The following is an 18,501-nucleotide window of genomic DNA, read 5'->3' as shown; positions in this document are numbered from 1 at the left end:
GTGATCTGCCTCCCTTTCTCACTGGAGTTGATTCTGATTGGAGTATTCTGAACTACCACTTTTCTATACTTCCTTAGTTCTCTCTCTCTCTCTGGTACTCTGATTCTAACGTTCTCTCTTGTTCTAATTCAATATTCTTTCGGGTTCTCTCCTCTGTTCTGCTCTCAGAGGGGTCACTCAAGCTGTTCTGTAGGTTCCCTCTGATCACACGCTTAGTACCTGTCTCACACCTCTCTCCTCAGTACCTGTCTCACACCTCTCCTTAGTACCTGTCTCATGCCTCTCTCCTCAGTACCTGTCTCACACCTCTCCTTAGTACCTGTCTCACGCCTCTCTCCTCAGTACCTGTCTCACACCTCTCCTTAGTACCTGTCTCACACCTCTCTCCTCAGTACTTGTCTCACACCTCTCCTTAGTACCTGTCTCACGCCTCTCTCCTCAGTACCTGTCTCACACCTCTCCTTAGTACCTGTCTCACACCTCTCCTTAGTACCTGTCTCACGCCTCTCTCCTCAGTACCTGTCTCACGCCTCTCTCCTCAGTACCTGTCTCACGCCTCTCTCCTCAGTACCTGTCTCACATCTCTCCTTAGTACCTGTCTCACATCTCTCCTTAGTACCTGTCTCACATCGCTCCTCAGTACCTGTCTCACATCTCTCCTTAGTACCTGTCTCACGCCTCTCTCTTCAGTACCTGTCTCACATCCCTCCTTAGTACCTGTCTCACTCCTCTCTCCTCAGTACCTGTCTCATATCTCTCCTTAGTACCTGTCTCACACCTCTCCTCAGTACCTGTCACGCCTCTCTCCTTAGTACCTGTCTCACGCCTCTCTCCTTAGTACCTGTCTCACACCTCTCCTTAGTACCTATCTCATGACTCTTTCCTCAGTACCTGTCTCACGCCTCTCTCCTTAGTACCTGTCTCACACCTCTTCTTAGTACCTGTCTCACACCTCTCATTAGTACCTGTCTCACATCGTTCCTCAGTACCTGTCTCACCTTTCTTCTTAGTACCTGTCTCACACCTCTCCATAGTGCCTGTCTCACATCTCTCCTTAGTACCTGTCACGCCTCTCTCCTTAGTACCTGTCTCACGCCTCTCTCCTTAGTACCTGTCTCACACCTCTCCTTAGTACCTATCTCACGACTCTTTCCTCAGTACCTGTCTCACGCCTCTCTCCTTAGTACCTGTCTCACACCTCTTCTTAGTACCTGTCTCACACCTCTCATTAGTACCTGTCTCACATCTCTCCTTAGTACCTGTCTCACACCTCTCCTTAGTACCTGTCTCACACCTCTCCTTAGTACCTGTCTCACGCCTCTCTCCTTAGTACCTGTCTCATACCTCTCCTTAGTACCTGTCTCACACCTCTCCTTAGTACCTGTCTCACACCTTTCCTTAGTACCTGTCTCACATCTCTCCTTATTACCTGTCTCACACCTCTCCTTAGTACCTGTCTCACGCCTCTCTCCTTAGTACCTGTCTCACACCTCTCCTTAGTACTTGTCTCATACCTGTCTCTGTTGCATACATCTTTCATAACGGTACACATCCTCAGTACCTGTCTCATACCTGTGTTATTCTGTGTCGTGTCATTATGTGTTGAGGTGATGTCTTGTCATGTGATCATGTTGTGTGATTATGTGGTGAGGTGATGTCTTGTCATGTGATCATGTTGTGTGATCATGTGGTGAGGTGATGTCTTGTCATGTGATTATGTGCTGAGGTGATGTCTTGTCATGTGATCATGTTGTGTGATTATGTGGTGAGGTGATGTCTTGTCATGTGATCATGTTGTGTTCACATTTTACTCTACTGCTGCTGATACTTCTCTCTCTCTCTTCCTTCCGTTCCTTCCTCCTCATTCTCTCTCCATTCCATTCCCTCCTCCTCCTTCTCCTACTCTCTCTCTCTTCCTTCCGTTCCCTCCTCCTTCTCTCTCTCTCTTCCTTCCGTTCCCTTCTCCTTCTCTCTCTCTTCCTTCCGTTCCCTCCTACTCTCTCTCTCTCCCTTCCATTCCCTCCTCCTTCTCTCTCTCTCTTCCTTCCGTTCCCTTCTCCTTCTCTCTCTCTTCCTTCCGTTCCCTTCTCCTTCTCTCTCTCTTCCTTCTGTTCCCTCCTACTCTCTCTCTCTCCCTTCCATTCCCTCCTCCTACTCTCTCTCTCTCCCTTCCATTCCCTCCTCCTTCTCTCTCTCTCTTCCTTCCGTTCCCTCCTCCTTCTCTCTCTCTCTTCCTTCCGTTCCCTTCTCCTTCTCTCTCTCTTCCTTCCGTTCCCTTCTCCTTCTCTCTCTCTTCCTTCCGTTCCCTCCTACTCTCTCTCTCTCCCTTCCATTCCCTCCTCCTTCTCTCTCTCTCTTCCTTCCGTTCCCTTCTCCTTCTCTCTCTCCCTTCCATTCCCTCCTCCTTCTCTCTCTCTCTTCCTTCCGTTCCCTCCTCCTTCTCTCTCTCTCTTCCTTCCGTTCCTTCCTCCTTCTCTCTCTCTCTTCCTTCCATTCCCTCCTCCTTCTCTCTCTCTTCCTTCCGTTCCCTCCTCCTTCTCTCTCTCTCTTCCTTCCATTCCCTCCTCCTTCTCTCTCTCTCTTCCTTCCATTCCCTCCTCCTTCTCTCTCTCTTCCTTCCGTTCCCTCCTCCTCCTCCTTCTCTGTCTCTTCCTTCCGTTCCCTCCTCCTCCTCCTTCTCTCTCTCTAGCTGTGAAGATTAAGAAGCCTATCCAGACTAAGTTCCGTATGCCAGTGTTTAACTGGGTGGCCCTGAAACCAAGTCAGATCAACGGCACTGTCTTCAACGACATAGATGATGAAAGGATCCTCCAGGTACAAATACACGCACGCACGCACGCACGCACGCACGCACGCACACACACACACACACACACACACACACACACACACACACACACACACACACACACACACACACACACACACACACACACATTTGCCTCAGTACAATGTGTGCAACATACACTACATGACCAAAAGTATGTGGACACCTGCTTGTTGAACATCTCATTAAAATGTTTTATATGGAGTTGGTCCCCCCTTTGCTGCTACAACAGCCTCCACTCTTCTGGGAAGGCTTTCCACTGGATGTTGGAACATTGCTGCTACAACAGCCTCCACTCTTCTGGGAAGGCTTTCCACTGGATGTTGGAACATTGCTGCTACAACAGCCTCCACTCTTCTGGGAAGGCTTTCCACTGGATGTTGGAACATTGCTGCTACAACAGCCTCCACTCTTCTGGGAAGGCTTTCCACTGGATGTTGGAACATTGCTGCTACAACAGCCTCCACTCTTCTGGGAAGGCTTTCCACTGGATGTTGGAACATTGCTGCTACAACAGCCTCCACTCTTCTGGGAAGGCTTTCCACTGGATGTTGGAACATTGCTGCTACAACAGCCTCCACTCTTCTGGGAAGGCTTTCCACTGGATGTTGGAACATTGCTGCTACAACAGCCTCCACTCTTCTGGGAAGGCTTTCCACTGGATGTTGGAACTTTGCTGCTACAACAGCCTCCACTCTTCTGGGAAGGCTTTCCACTGGATGTTGGAACATTGCTGCTACAACAGCCTCCACTCTTCTGGGAAGGCTTTCCACTGGATGTTGGAACATTGCTGCTACAACAGCCTCCACTCTTCTGGGAAGGCTTTCCACTGGATGTTGGAACATTGCTGCTACAACAGCCTCCACTCTTCTGGGAAGGCTTTCCACTGGATGTTGGAACTTTGCTGCTACAACAGCCTCCACTCTTCTGGGAAGGCTTTCCACTGGATGTTGGAACATTGCTGCTACAACAGCCTCCACTCTTCTGGGAAGGCTTTCCACTGGATGTTGGAACATTGCTGCTACAACAGCCTCCACTCTTCTGGGAAGGCTTTCCACTGGATGTTGGAACATTGCTGCTACAACAGCCTCCACTCTTCTGGGAAGGCTTTCCACTGGATGTTGGAACATTGCTGCTACAACAGCCTCCACTCTTCTGGGAAGGCTTTCCACTGGATGTTGGAACTTTGCTGCTACAACAGCCTCCACTCTTCTGGGAAGGCTTTCCACTGGATGTTGGAACATTGCTGCTACAACAGCCTCCACTCTTCTGGGAAGGCTTTCCACTGGATGTTGGAACATTGCTGCTACAACAGCCTCCACTCTTCTGGGAAGGCTTTCCACTGGATGTTGGAACATTGCTGCTACAACAGCCTCCACTCTTCTGGGAAGGCTTTCCACTGGATGTTGGAACATTGCTGCTACAACAGCCTCCACTCTTCTGGGAAGGCTTTCCACTGGATGTTGGAACATTGCTGCTACAACAGCCTCCACTCTTCTGGGAAGGCTTTCCACTGGATGTTGGAACTTTGCTGCTACAACAGCCTCCACTCTTCTGGGAAGGCTTTCCACTGGATGTTGGAACATTGCTGCGGCAACTTGTTTCCATTCAGCCACAACAGCATTAGTGAGGTCGGGCACTATTTGTGCACAGGGGCATTGTCATGCTGAAACAGGAAAGGGCCTTCCCTAAACTGTTGCCACAAAGTTGGAAGCACAGAATCATCTAGAATGTAATTGTATGCTGCAGCGTTAAGATTTCCCTTCACTGGAACTAAGGGGCCTAGCCCGAACTGTGGAAAACAGCCCCAGACCATTATTCCTCCTCCACCAAACTTTACAGTTGGCACTATGCATTGGGGTAGGTAGCGCTCTCCTGGCATCCGCCAAACCCAGACTGCAAGATGGTGAAGCGTGATTCATCACTCCAGAGAACGCGTTTCCACTGATCTGTCACCACTTGGTGGTCCCGTTCTGTGAGCTTGTGTGGCCTACCACTTCACGGCTGAGACGTTGTTGCTCCTAGACGTTTCCACTTCACAATAACAGCACTTACAGTTGACCGGGGCAGCTCTAGCAGGGCAGACATTTGACGAACTGAGTTGTTAGAGAGGTGGCATCCTATGATGGTGCCATGTTGAAAGTCAATGAGCTCTTCAGTAAGGCCCTTCTACTGCCAATGTTTGTCTATGGAGATTGCTTGGCTGTGTGCTCGATTTTATGTGTACCCGTAGGCAACGGGTGTGGCTGTAATAGCCAAATCCACTAATTTGAAGGTGTGTCCACATACTTTTGTAAATATAGTGTATGTGTGTGTGTTCTCTGTCCTCTCCAGGAGCTGAATGTGGAAGAGTTTGAGGAGATGTTTAAGACCAAGGCCCAGGGGCCAGCGGTGGATGTGACTCTGAGCAGGCATAAGGCCCCTCAGAAGGGCCCCAACAGGGTGTCTCTGCTGGAGGCTAACAGAGCCAAGAACCTGGCCATCACCCTCCGCAAGGCTGGCCAGGGGCCCGAACTCATCTGTAGGGCCATCCAGACGTAAGTCACCTCTAACCTCTGACCTTTAACCACTAGACTATATATTACTAATATTATAGCTCTCTGTCTCCCCCTCTTTCTCTCTCTTTCCATTTCTCTCTCTCTCTCTCCTACTCTTTCTCTCTCCCTTCCCCCCTCTCTCTCCCCCCTCTTTCTTTCTCACGCTCTCTCTTTCCTACTCTCTCTCTCACTCTCTCTCGCTCCCCTCTTTCTCTCTCTCCCCCCTCTCTGTCTCTCTCTCTGTATGGAGTAAGTGCTAGATGTACATGAAGTGTATAATGTGTGTACTGGTATATAAACTGTGTGTGTTCTTTATAGGTTTGACATGCGTACTGTGCGTGTGGACTTTGTGGAGTGCCTGATGCGTTTCCTCCCCACTGAGGGCGAGGTGAAGATGCTACGGCAGTACGAGAGGGACAGAAAGCCTGTGGACGCACTGAGCGATGAGGACCGCTTCATGTTGCAGTTCAGCCGCATAGAGAGACTGGCCCAACGCATGTCCATCATCACCTTCATGGGCAACTTCCAGGACAACATACAGATGCTCACACCGGTACACACACACACACACACACACACACACACACACACACACACACACACACACACACACACACACACACACACACACACACACACACACACACACACAGTAATATACTCTGTCTGAACACACATACTGTTACAGGTCCACTCATAATACACATAACATAATAACATTCTATAATAACAGGATTGTTGGTTTGGTTTCTGTCCAAAGCAACTCCACGCAATCATCGCTGCTTCTGTGTCCATCAAGTCCTCCCAGAAACTCAAGAAGATTCTAGAGGTGAGTGTGTGTCTCTCTCTCTCTGTCTCGCTCTCTCTCTCTTTCTCTCTCTCTTTCTCTCTCTCTCTCTCTCTCTCTCTCTCTCTCTCTCTCTCTCTCTCTCTCTCTCTCTCTCTCTCCCTCTCTATCTCTGTCTCTCTCTCTCTGTCTCTCTGTCTCTCTCTCTTTTTGCTCTCTGTGTCTCTCTCTCTCTCTTTGCTCTCTTTGTCTCTCTCGCTCTGTCTCTGTCTCTGTTTCAGTATCAGTGTTTTAACTGTATGTGTGTGTTTCTCAGATTATCCTGGCTCTGTCTCAGTGTTTTAACTGTATGTGTGTGTTTCTCAGATTATCCTGTCTCTGTCTCAGTGTTTTAACTGTATGTGTGTGTTTCTCAGATTATCCTGGCTCTGTCTCAGTGTTTTAACTGTATGTGTGTGTGTGTTTCTCAGATTATCCTGTCTCTGTCTCTGTCTCAGTGTTTTAACTGTATGTGTGTGTTTCTCAGATTATCCTGGCTCTGTCTCTGTCTCAGTGTTTTAACTGTATGTGTGTGTTTCTCAGATTATTCTGGCTCTGTCTCTGTCTCAGTGTTTTAACTGTATGTGTGTGTTTCTCAGATTATCCTGTCTCTGTCTCAGTGTTTTAACTGTATGTGTGTGTTTCTCAGATTATCCTGGCTCTGTCTCTGTCTCTGTCTCAGTGTTGTAACTGTGTGTGTTTCTCAGATTATCCTGGCTCTGTCTCAGTGTTGTAACTGTGTGTGTTTCTCAGATTATCCTGTCTCTGTCTCAGTGTTTTAACTGTGTGTGTTTCTCAGATTATCCTGGCTCTGTCTCAGTGTTGTAACTGTATGTGTGTGTTTCTCAGATTATCCTGTCTCTGTCTCAGTGTTGTAACTGTGTGTGTTTCTCAGATTATCCTGTCTCTGTCTCAGTGTTTTAACTGTATGTGTGTGTTTCTCAGATTATCCTGTCTCTGTCTCAGTGTTGTAACTGTGTGTGTTTCTCAGATTATCCTGTCTCTGTCTCAGTGTTGTAACTGTGTGTGTTTCTCAGATTATCCTGGCTCTGTCTCAGTGTTGTAACTGTATGTGTGTGTTTCTCAGATTATCCTGTCTCTGTCTCAGTGTTTTAACTGTATGTGTGTGTTTCTCAGATTATCCTGTCTCTGTCTCAGTGTTGTAACTGTGTGTGTTTCTCAGATTATCCTGTCTCTGTCTCAGTGTTGTAACTGTGTGTGTTTCTCAGATTATCCTGTCTCTGTCTCAGTGTTGTAACTGTGTGTGTTTCTCAGATTATCCTGTCTCTGTCTCAGTGTTGTAACTGTGTGTGTTTCTCAGATTATCCTGGCTCTGTCTCAGTGTTGTAACTGTATGTGTGTGTTTCTCAGATTATCCTGGCTCTGTCTCAGTGTTTTAACTGTATGTGTGTGTTTCTCAGATTATCCTGGCTCTGTCTCAGTGTTGTAACTGTATGTGTGTGTTTCTCAGATTATCCTGGCTCTGTCTCAGTGTTTTAACTGTATGTGTGTGTTTCTCAGATTATCCTGGCTCTGGGGAACTATATGAACAGCAGTAAGAGAGGAGCGGTGTACGGATTCAAGCTGCAGAGTTTAGACCTGGTAAAACACACACACTACTCAACACACTCTTTCTAATACCTAATACACACTACTCAACACACTCTTTCTAATACACACTACACAACACACTCTTTCTAATACACACTACACAACACACTCTTTCTAATACACACTACACAACACACTCTTTCTAATACACACTACACAACACACTCTTTCTAATACACACTACACAACACACTCTTTCTAATGCCTAGTACACACTGCCCAACACACTCTTTCTAATGCCTAGTACACACTACCCAACACACTCTTTCTAATACACATTACCCAACACACTCTTTCTAATACACACTACACAACACACTCTTTCTAATGCCTAGTACACACTGCCCAACACACTCTTTCTAATACCTAGTACACACTACCCAACACACTCTTTCTAATACACATTACCCAACACACTCTTTCTAATACACACTACCCAACACACTCTTTCTAATACCTAATACACACTACCCAACACACTCTTTCTAATACCTAATACACACTACCCAACACAGTCTTTCTAATACCTAGTACACACTACCCAACACACTCTTTCTAATACCTAATACACACTACCCAACACACTCTTTCTAATACCTAATACACACTACCCAACACAGTCTTTCTAATACCTAGTACACACTACCCAACACACTCTTTCTAATACCTAATACACACTACCCAACACACTCTTTCTAATACCTAATACACACTACCCAACACACTGTTTCTAATACCTAATACACACTACCCAACACACTCTTTCTAATACCTAATACACACTACACAACACACTCTTTCTTATACACACTACCCAACAACTCTTTCTAATACACACTACACAACACACTCTTTCTTATACACACTACCCAACACACTCTTTCTAATACCTAGTACACACTACACAACACACTCTTTCTAATACCTAATACACACTACCCAACACACTCTTTCTAATACCTAGTACACACTACCCAACACACTCTTTATAATACCTAGTACACACTACACAACACTCTTTCTAATACCTAGTACACACTACCCAACACACTCTTTCTAATACCTAGTGCACACTACCCAACACACTCTTTCTAATACCTAGTACACACTACCCAAAACACTCTTTCTAATGCCTAGTACACACTACACAACACACTCTTTCTTATACCTAGTACACACTACACAACACACTCTTTCTAATGCCTAGTACACACTACCCAACACACTCTTTCTAATACACATTACCCAACACACTCTTTCTAATACACACTACACAACACACTCTTTCTAATACACACTACACAACACACTCTTTCTAATACACATTACCCAACACACTCTTTCTAATACACACTACACAACACACTCTTTCTAATACACACTACACAACACACTCTTTCTAATACACACTACACAACACACTCTTTCTAATGCCTAGTACACACTACCCAACACACTCTTTCTAATACACATTACCCAACACACTCTTTCTAATACACACTACACAACACACTCTTTCTAATGCCTAGTACACACTACCCAACACACTCTTTCTAATGCCTAGTACACACTACACAACACACTCTTTCTAATACACACTACCCAACACACTCTTTCTAATACCTAGTACACACTACCCAAAACACTCTTTCTAATGCCTAGTACACACTACACAACACACTCTTTCTTATACCTAGTACACACTACACAACACACTCTTTCTAATGCCTAGTACACACTACCCAACACACTCTTTCTAATACACATTACCCAACACACTCTTTCTAATACACACTACACAACACACTCTTTCTAATACACACTACACAACACACTCTTTCTTATACACACTACCCAACAACTCTTTCTAATACACACTACACAACACACTCTTTCTTATACACACTACCCAACACACTCTTTCTAATACCTAGTACACACTACACAACACACTCTTTCTAATACCTAATACACACTACCCAACACACTCTTTCTAATACCTAGTACACACTACCCAACACACTCTTTATAATACCTAGTACACACTACACAACACACTCTTTCTAATACACATTACCCAACACACTCTTTCTAATACACACTACACAACACACTCTTTCTAATGCCTAGTACACACTACCCAACACACTCTTTCTAATGCCTAGTACACACTACACAACACACTCTTTCTAATACACACTACCCAACACACTCTTTCTAATACCTAGTACACACTACCCAACACACTCTTTCTAATACCTAGTACACACTACACAACACACTCTTTCTAATACCTAATACACACTACCCAACACACTCTTTCTAATACCTAGTACACACTACCCAACACACTCTTTATAATACCTAGTACACACTACCCAACACACTCTTTCTAATACACATTACCCAACACACTCTTTCTAATACACACTACCCAACACACTCTTTCTAATACCTAATACACACTACCCAACACACTCTTTCTAATACCTAATACACACTACCCAACACACTCTTTCTAATACCTAGTACACACTACCCAACACACTCTTTCTAATACCTAATACACACTACCCAACACACTCTTTCTAATACCTAATACACACTACCCAACACAGTCTTTCTAATACCTAGTACACACTACCCAACACACTCTTTCTAATACCTAATACACACTACCCAACACACTCTTTCTAATACCTAATACACACTACCCAACACACTGTTTCTAATACCTAATACACACTACCCAACACACTCTTTCTAATACCTAATACACATTACCCAACACACTCTTTCTTATACACACTACCCAACACACTCTTTCTAATACACACTACACAACACACTCTTTCTATATACACACTACCCAACACACTCTTTCTAATACCTAGTACACACTACACAACACACTCTTTCTAATACCTAATACACACTACCCAACACACTCTTTCTAATACCTAGTACACACTACCCAACACACTCTTTATAATACCTAGTACACACTACACAACACTCTTTCTAATACCTAGTACACACTACCCAACACACTCTTTCTAATACCTAGTGCACACTACCCAACACACTCTTTCTAATACCTAGTACACACTACCCAAAACACTCTTTCTAATGCCTAGTACACACTACACAACACACTCTTTCTTATACCTAGTACACACTACACAACACACTCTTTCTAATGCCTAGTACACACTACCCAACACACTCTTTCTAATACACATTACCCAACACACTCTTTCTAATACACACTACACAACACACTCTTTCTAATACACACTACACAACACACTCTTTCTAATACACATTACCCAACACACTCTTTCTAATACACACTACACAACACACTCTTTCTAATACACACTACACAACACACTCTTTCTAATACACACTACACAACACACTCTTTCTAATGCCTAGTACACACTACCCAACACACTCTTTCTAATACACATTACCCAACACACTCTTTCTAATACACACTACACAACACACTCTTTCTAATGCCTAGTACACACTACCCAACACACTCTTTCTAATGCCTAGTACACACTACACAACACACTCTTTCTAATACACACTACCCAACACACTCTTTCTAATACCTAGTACACACTACCCAAAACACTCTTTCTAATGCCTAGTACACACTACACAACACACTCTTTCTTATACCTAGTACACACTACACAACACACTCTTTCTAATGCCTAGTACACACTACCCAACACACTCTTTCTAATACACATTACCCAACACACTCTTTCTAATACACACTACACAACACACTCTTTCTAATACACACTACACAACACACTCTTTCTAATACACATTACCCAACACACTCTTTCTAATACACACTACACAACACACTCTTTCTAATACACACTACACAACACACTCTTTCTAATACACACTACACAACACACTCTTTCTAATGCCTAGTACACACTACCCAACACACTCTTTCTAATACACATTACCCAACACACTCTTTCTAATACACATTACCCAACACACTTTCTCTAATACACACTACACAACACACTCTTTCTAATACCTAATACACACTACACAACACACTCTTTCTAATACACATTACCCACAGGCCTGAAGAGAGACACATGGAACGAGGGGTTAATACGATAATCTGGGGGAAGCTGTAACCTGTAACATACCTTGTTCAGTCTCCTCAGGACTTTAAATGGCCCCACAAACGACGGACCCGTTGTAGGTGCACATGGGCGGCATCCCAGGTCTCCTCCGAGCGCTTGAACCATTTGTTCACCGCAGGAGCTTCGATCTGGCTCTGATGCCACGGTGCCAGAACGGGCTGATACCCCAGTACGCACTGGAAAGGAGAGAGGTTAGTGGAGGACTGGCGGAGTGAGTTTTGGGCCATCTCTGCCCAGGGGATGAACGCCGCCCACTCCCCCGGCCGGTCCTGGCAATATGACCGCAGAAACCTACCCACATCCTGGTTTACTCTCTCCACCTGCCCGTTACTCTCGGGGTGAAAACCCGAGGTGAGACTGACCAAGACCCTCAGACGTTCCATGAACGCTCTCCAGACCATGGACGTGAACTGGGGACCTCGATCAGAGACTATGTCCTCAGGCACCCCGTAGTGCCTTAAGACATGAGTGAACAGGGCCTCCGCAGTCTGTAGGGCCGTAGGGAGACCGGGCAAAGGGAGGAGACGGCAGGACTTAGAAAACCGATCCACAACAACCAGGACAGTAGTGTTCCCCTGAGACGGGGGGAGATCGGTCAGGAAGTCCACTGACAGGTGAGACCATGGCCGTTGTGGAACGGGTAGGGGTTGTAACTTCCCTCTGGGCAGGTGCCTGGGAGCCTTGCACTGGTCGCACACCGAGCAGGAGGAAACATAAACCCTCACGTCCTTGGCCAAGGTGGACCACCAGTACTTCCCAGTCAGGCAGCGCACTGTCCGCCCGATGCCAGGATGACCAGAGGAGGGTGACGTGTGGGCCCAATAGATCAAACGGTCGTGGACAGCAGACGGAACGTACAGGCGCCCAGCTGGACACTGGGGGGAGTGGGCTCTGTGCATAACGCCCGCTCGATGTACGCGTCCAGCTCCCACACCACCGGTCCCACCAGGCAAGAGGCCGGAAGTATGGGATGGTGATCCATGGACCGCTCCTCTGTGTCATACATCCGGGATAGTGCATCTGCCTTAGCGTTCTGGGAACCTGGTCTGTAGGATAGGGTGAAAACAAAATGGGTAAAGAACATAGCCCACCTTGCCTGGCGAGGGTTCAGTCTCCTCGCCGCACGGATGTACTCCAGATTGCGGTGGTCAGTCCAGATGAGAAAAGGGTGTTTAGCCCCCTCAAGCCAATGTCTCCACGCCTTCAGAGCCTTGACAACAGCCAACAACTCCCGGTCCCCCATTTCATAGTTTCGCTCCGCCGGGCTGAGCTTCTTCGAAAAGAAGGCACAGGGGCGGAGCTTTGGTGGCGTGGACGGCTCCTATCCCAGCCTCGGACGCGTCCACCTCCACTATGAACGCCAAAGAGGGATCCGGATGAGCCAGCACGGGAGCCGAGGTAAACAGAGCTTTCAGGTGACCAAAAGCCCTGTCCGCCTCAGCCGACCACTGCAGCCGCACCAGTCCTCCCTTCAGCAGTGAGATAATGGGAGCTGCTACCTGACCAAACCCCCGGATAAACCTCCGGTAGTAATTGGCAAACCCCAGAACCCGCTGCACTTCCTTTACCGTGGTGGGAGTCGGCCAATTACGCACGGCTGAAATGCGGTCACTCTCCATCTCCACCCCTGATGTGGAAATGCGGTACCCTAAGAAGGAGACGGACTGTTGGAAGAACAGACATTTCTCAGCCTTGACATACAGGTCATGCTCCAACAGTCGACCAAGCACCTTGCGCACCAGGGACACATGCTCGGCGCGTGTAGCGGAGTATATCAGAATGTCATCGATACACTCCACTACATCCTGCCCGTGCAGGTCCCGGAAAATCTTGTCAACAAAGTCCTGGAAGACTGATGGAGCATTCATCAACCCGTACGGCATGACGAGGTACTCATAATGCCCTGAGGTGGTACTAAATGCCATCTTCCACTCGTCCCCCTCCCGGATACGCACCAGGTTGTACGCGCTCCTGAGATCCAATTTTGTGAAGAAGCGTGCCCCGTGCATTGACTCGATCGCACTGGCGATGAGAGGCAGCGGGTAGCTATACCTCACTGTGATCTGATTGATCCCTCGATAGTCAATTCACGGGCGCAGACCTCCATCCTTCTTCTTCACAAAAAAGAAACTCGAGGAGGCAGGTGAAGTGGAGGACCGAATGTATCCCTGACTCAGGGATTCGGAGACATATGTTTCCATAGCCACCGTCTCCTCCTGTGACAGAGGATGCATGTGACTCCTGGGAAGTGCTGCGTCTACCAGGAGATTTATCGCACAATCCCCCCGTCGATGAGGTGGTAATTTAGTCGCCCTCTTCTTACAGAAGGCGAGAGCCAAATCGGCATATTCTGAGGGGATGTGCACGGTGGAGACCTGGTCGGGACTTTCCACCGTAGTCGCACCGATGGAAACCCCCACACACCTCCCTGAGCACTCTCGTGACCACCCCTTGAGAGCCCTCTGTTGCCATGAAATAGTGGGGTCATGATAGGCCAACCAGGGTAAGCCCAGCACCACGGGAAACGCAGGAGAATCAATAAGGAAGAATCTGATTCTCTCCTCATGACCCTCCTGCGTAACCATGTCAAGTGGAGCGGTGGCCTCCCTAATCAGCCCTGACCCTAATGGTCGACTATCTAGGGCGTGCACAGGGAAAGGCATATCCACAGGAACAAGGGGAATCCCTAAACTATGACCAAATGAACGGTCAATAAAATTCCCAGCTGCGCCTGAATCTACTAGTGCCTTATGCTAGGAATGTGGGGAAAACTCAGGAAATGAAATAAACACATACATGTGAGCAACAGGGGGCTCTGGGTGAGCCTGGTGCCGACTCACCTGGGGTGACACGATAGTGCCCTGCCTGCTGCCTCGACTCCCTGAGGAACCCCTCCAGCCCCGACCAGCAGTGTGCCCTCTGCGGCCACAGATGGTGCAGGGAATGGCCCCTCCTCCGGTCGCCCTAAGTGCAGCACCTCCCAGCTCCATGGAGGTGCTGGGGGATTGGAGGTGCTGGGGGATTGAACTGACAGGTCCCGATCCGGACGTCCGCGGGCAGTCAGCAGGTTGTCCAGCCGGATGGACAGGTCCACCAGCTGGTCCAATGTGAGGGTGTTGTCTCGGCAGCCCAACTCCCGACAGACGTCCTCGCGCAGACTGCACCTGTAGTGATCGATCAGGGCCCTGTCGTTCCATCCCGCGCTGGCGGCCAGGCTCCGGAAGTCCAAGGCGAAATCCTGCGCGCTCCTCGTCCCCTGCCTCAGGTGGAACAGACGTTCACCCGCCGCTCGACCCTCAGGCGGGTGGTCGAACACTCCCCGAAAGCGGCAGGTGACCTCTGCGTAATGATCCAACACCGCATCTCCCTCACACCATACGGCGTTGGCCCACTCCAGGGCTTTGCCTGAGAGGCAGGAGACGAGGGCGGACACACTCTCACGCCCCGAAGGAGCCGGGTGGACGGTCGCCAGGTAGAGCTCCAGTTGTAGTAGAAAACCCTGGCATCCGTCCCATCATACTCCCTCGGGAGCGCGAGTCGAATCCCGCTGGGACCAGGTGGAAGAGGAGTGGACAGTGGGACCTGTTGTAGTGGGGCTGGTGGAGGTGCTGAAAACCTCCTCCTCTCTCCAAACGATCCATAGTCTGCAGCACGCGATCCATAGCAGTGCCCAGACGTTGCAACATGGTCGTGTGCTGCTGAACGCGCTCCTCCACTGGAACAGGGAGGGCGTCTGCTCCTGCTGACTCCATTCTTTGGGTGAGTGATTCTGTAACGGGTCCAATGTGTAGCTGGTGTAGAGAGTCAGGCGCAGGACAGCAGATATGAGTAATCAACGTACTTTTACTCAAAATGTCAAATATACAAAGTAACAAATACACGCACACCATGACAGACCGAAAATACAATAAACAATCACTCACAAAAACCCATGGGAGAACAGAGGGTTAAATAATGAAACAGTAATTATGGGATTGAAATCAGGTGTGTAAAACAAAGACAAAACAAATGGAAAATGAAAAGTGGATCGGCGGTGGCTAGAAGGCTGGTGACGTCGACCGCCAAACGCCGCCCGAATAAGGAGAAGGACCGACTTCGGCGGAAGTTGTGACACTAATACACATTACCCAACACAGTCTTTCTAATACCTAATACACACTACCCAACACACTGTTTCTAATACCTAATACACACTACCCAACACACTGTTTCTAATACCTAATACACACTACCCAACACACTGTTTCTAATACCTAATACACACTACCCAACACACTGTTTCTAATACCTAATACACACTACCCAACACACTGTTTCTAATACCTAATACACACTACCCAACACACTGTTTCTAATACCTAATACACACTACCCAACACACTCTTTCTAATACACATTACCCAACACACTCTTTTTAATACACATTACCCAACACACTCTTTTTAATACACACTACCAAACACACTCTTTCTTATACCTAATACCCACCTTCTGATTTCTAACACACTCTACCTAATATACATACTTTGTGATACGTAACACACACATAATAAGCTTCATACACACTTTTGAATGTGAAATACACACCAGAAGGTAATGTGTGTGTTCCTCCAGCTGCTGGAGACTAAGACTACTGACAGAAAGCAGACCCTGCTGCATTACATAGCCAACGTGGTGAGAGAGAAATACCCCGGAGTCGCTCTGTTCTACAATGAGCTGCACTATGTAGAGAAAGCTGCCGCAGGTGAGTATGTGTGTGTTTGTCTTGGTGTGTGTCAGTTATCTTTCTCTGCAGAACGTGGTGTGTGATATTAAGTAACTAACCTATTATATTGTGTGTGTGTGTGTGTGTGTGTGTGTGTTAGTTATCTTTCTCTGTAGGACGTGGTGTGTGATATTACGGAATTAACCTATTATATTGTGTGTGTGTGTGTGTGTGTGTGTGTGTGTGTGTGTGTGTGTGTGTGTGTGTGTGTGTGTGTGTGTGTGTGTGTGTGTGTGTGTGTGTGTGTGTGTGTGTGTGTGTGTGTGTGTGTGTGTGTGTGTCAGTGTCCCTGGAGAATGTGGTGTGTGATATTAAGGAACTAACCCATTATATATTGTGTGTGTGTGTGTGTGTGTGTGTGTGTGTGTGTGTGTGTGTGTGTGTGTGTGTGTGTGTGTGTGTGTGTGTGTGTGTGTGTGTGTGTGTGTGTGTGTGTGTGTGTGTGTGTGTGTGTGTGCAGTGTCCCTGGAGAATGTGGTGTGTGATATTAGGAACTAACCTATTGTGTGTGTGTGTGTGTGTGTGTGTGTGTGTGTGTGTGTGTGTCAGTGTCCCTGGAGAATGTGGTGTGTGATATTAAGGAACTAACCTATTATATTGTGTGTGTGTGTGTGTGTGTGTGTGTGTGTGTGTGTGTGTGTGTGTGTCAGTGTCCCTGGAAAACGTGGTGTGGGACGTGAAGGAGTGTCAGCGTGGTATGGAGCTGTCATGGAGGGAGTACAGCATGCATGGCCACAACCCTCTCCTCAAAGACTTCATCAGCAAACATGAGACTCGCCTGCAGAAACTACAGGAGGACGCACACATCGCACAGGCAAGAACACACACACACATTCACACACACACACGGGTACCTCAGATACATCAAAGTGTTATATGACCGTGGTGACCATGGTCCTTCATGGTCCTGTTTTCTGGTCCTGGTTGTGTTATGGTTCTCAGGATGCATTTGACGATGCGGTGAAGCACTTTGGGGAGAGCTCTAAGACCATGCCTCCCTCTGTCTTCTTCCCTGTGTTTGTACGATTCATCAAAGCCTACAGGGTGAGCAGAATGTGTGTGTTTGTGTGCGTGCGTGTGTAGCTATAGTATACACAAAGACGCTAGTCAAAGTTGAACTTAATGTGTGTGTGTGTGTGTGTGTGTGTGTGTGTGTGTGTGTGTGTGTGTGTGTGTGTGTGTGTGTGTGTGTGTGTGTGTGTGTGTGTGTGTGTGTGTAGCTGGCGGAGGAGGAGAATGAGCAGAGGAGGAGGCAAGAGCAGGCGCTGATGGAGAAGCTGGAGCAGGAGGAGCTGCAACAGGAGCAGGAGGAGCCTAAGGTACAGCCCCGTTACCATGGAGACAGGCCTGCCAGTCTGTCGCCATGGATATGACAGCATCACCTTGACTTCACAGATCCAGTGTCTGTTCTGTGGAATGGAAGGACTGATGTTTTCTCTTTCCCTCTCTCGTTCCCTCTCTTTATCGCGCTCCATCTTTCCTTCTCTACTCCTCACACATACATTGATTCACCAACACATATCTACTTTATTTCTACCTCTCTCTCCCTCTCACACACACACACACACACACACACAGTCCCCGTCCAACCGTCCAAAGCAGCGGCAGCAGGAGTCCCTGATCACAGAGCTGAGGAGGCGACAGGGCGGTAAAGACAGCAGACATGTCTACGAGGGCAAAGATGGAGCTATAGAGGACATCATTACAGGTACGCACGCACACAAACACACATACACACAGTA

The 18,501-nt window shown here is 47.4% G+C and overlaps 1 protein-coding gene across 2 annotated transcripts in view; it reads left to right on the top strand.

The window, feature by feature from the left end:
• Nucleotides 1-18,501, top strand: part of LOC106593939 (formin-like protein 2) — a 51,142-nt gene that overhangs the window by 30,895 nt on the left and 1,746 nt on the right. The window contains exons 16-26 of one of the 2 annotated variants that reach the window (XM_045698028.1): nt 169-189; nt 2,690-2,814; nt 5,162-5,364; nt 5,683-5,917; nt 6,125-6,193; nt 7,712-7,792; nt 16,609-16,738; nt 17,410-17,573; nt 17,702-17,803; nt 17,980-18,078; nt 18,338-18,467. In XM_045698028.1, the coding sequence (XP_045553984.1) occupies nt 169-189; nt 2,690-2,814; nt 5,162-5,364; nt 5,683-5,917; nt 6,125-6,193; nt 7,712-7,792; nt 16,609-16,738; nt 17,410-17,573; nt 17,702-17,803; nt 17,980-18,078; nt 18,338-18,467 (1,359 nt within the window). The remainder of the gene's footprint in view (nt 1-168; nt 190-2,689; nt 2,815-5,161; nt 5,365-5,682; nt 5,918-6,124; nt 6,194-7,711; nt 7,793-16,608; nt 16,739-17,409; nt 17,574-17,701; nt 17,804-17,979; nt 18,079-18,337; nt 18,468-18,501) is intronic. The other variant, XM_045698029.1, reaches the window with a different exon arrangement.

This window comes from Salmo salar, chromosome ssa16 (assembly GCF_905237065.1).
Source record: "Salmo salar chromosome ssa16, Ssal_v3.1, whole genome shotgun sequence".
In the NCBI taxonomy this organism is placed as follows: domain Eukaryota; kingdom Metazoa; phylum Chordata; class Actinopteri; order Salmoniformes; family Salmonidae; genus Salmo; species Salmo salar.
The sequence above is the reverse complement of the archived record's forward strand: the minus strand, read 5'-3'. Positions and strand labels throughout refer to the sequence as shown.